The sequence below is a fragment of the Entamoeba dispar genome, genomic scaffold (assembly GCF_000209125.1).
Source record: "Entamoeba dispar SAW760 scf_1105229463267 genomic scaffold, whole genome shotgun sequence".
Lineage (NCBI taxonomy): Eukaryota > Evosea > Mastigamoebida > Endamoebidae > Entamoeba > Entamoeba dispar.
In genome coordinates this window covers 1-1,089 of record NW_001855607.1, presented here as the reverse complement: position 1 = coordinate 1,089, position 1,089 = coordinate 1, and the positions used below count along the sequence as shown (strand labels likewise).

At 24.8% G+C, this 1,089-nt stretch overlaps 1 protein-coding gene across 1 annotated transcript in view, besides 1 other annotated feature; it reads left to right on the top strand.

Moving 5' to 3' along the window:
* EDI_339820 (uncharacterized protein) overlaps positions 1-1,089 on the top strand; it is a gene marked incomplete at both ends in the record, with an annotated part of 2,996 nt that extends 1,907 nt beyond the window's left edge. The window contains one exon of the mRNA XM_001733479.1: positions 1-1,089. This exon is cut by the window's left edge and continues 1,907 nt beyond it. Coding sequence (XP_001733531.1) covers positions 1-1,089 — 1,089 coding nt within the window.
* Positions 781-826: a sequence feature (AT_rich).

Below are 1,089 nucleotides of genomic sequence, written 5' to 3'. Positions count from 1 at the left end.
AAATATGTTATTTACTTCAAAATTAAGTGACGAAGAAAGTAAAACAATATGTTTATTATATCATGACTATTATTCTATATGTACAGATAAAGAAGATGAATGTAATTCTAAAAAGTTACCAACAAAGATTATCATTACTAATTCAAATAACAATTCAAATAAATTGAAACTTGGTTATGAACATGAATTGATAGAATGCAAAACATCTGATTGTTATATTGAATTAGAAACAGACTCAAGTGTAACATCTGAAACAATCAATTATGCTATTAAATCAACATATGAAGGAGGATCTACTATTCATCTTACTGGACAAACAAAAAATCTTATTCTTAATGTTGATAATGTTAAAATTGAGAATATAGCTAAAGACAATAATAAAGACAAAACACTTACAGTATATGGTAATTGTAATGGAATTGATACGGATACACCAGTTATTTTAAATTCAATGATTATTTCAGGAGATATTAAAGCAAAAACACTTACTACAAGTGGGGATCTAACAGTTACTGGAAATAGTATTATCATTTCAGAATTAACAACATTTGGAACAGGTAAGATTAGTTGTAGTAGTGTTGATTTTACAACAAATACAATTTCATTTACAAGTGGAAATGAATTTATATTTAAGTCATTTAAAGTAACATTAATTGATAATAAAAACACAATTCCTGAACATTTCTTAAATTATAATAAAGAATGTAAATTTGAAGGTAGTAAAGTTATTCCTATTAATTCATATCTTACTCAAAATACAGATAATCAACAACAACCAACATATAAATGTTATACAAATAATAATAAAAATATTGAATTAAATAAACAAACATCATATCTTAATCCTGAGTCTCATAAATGTATTGATGGAAATACATTAATTCAAATCAATTCACCAAGTGTTATTGCATCTGGAATGAAGAAGTTTGATATTGGAATAGATACATATATTTCAGGATTAAGTGGTGTAATTTCAATGGAATCAACATCTGATCATTCAATATCTGTATCTGGTGATAGTTCAAGTGAAATAACTATTAATGGAAATGGAAAACAGAAACATTACTGTTTATTCACATCTATTATATC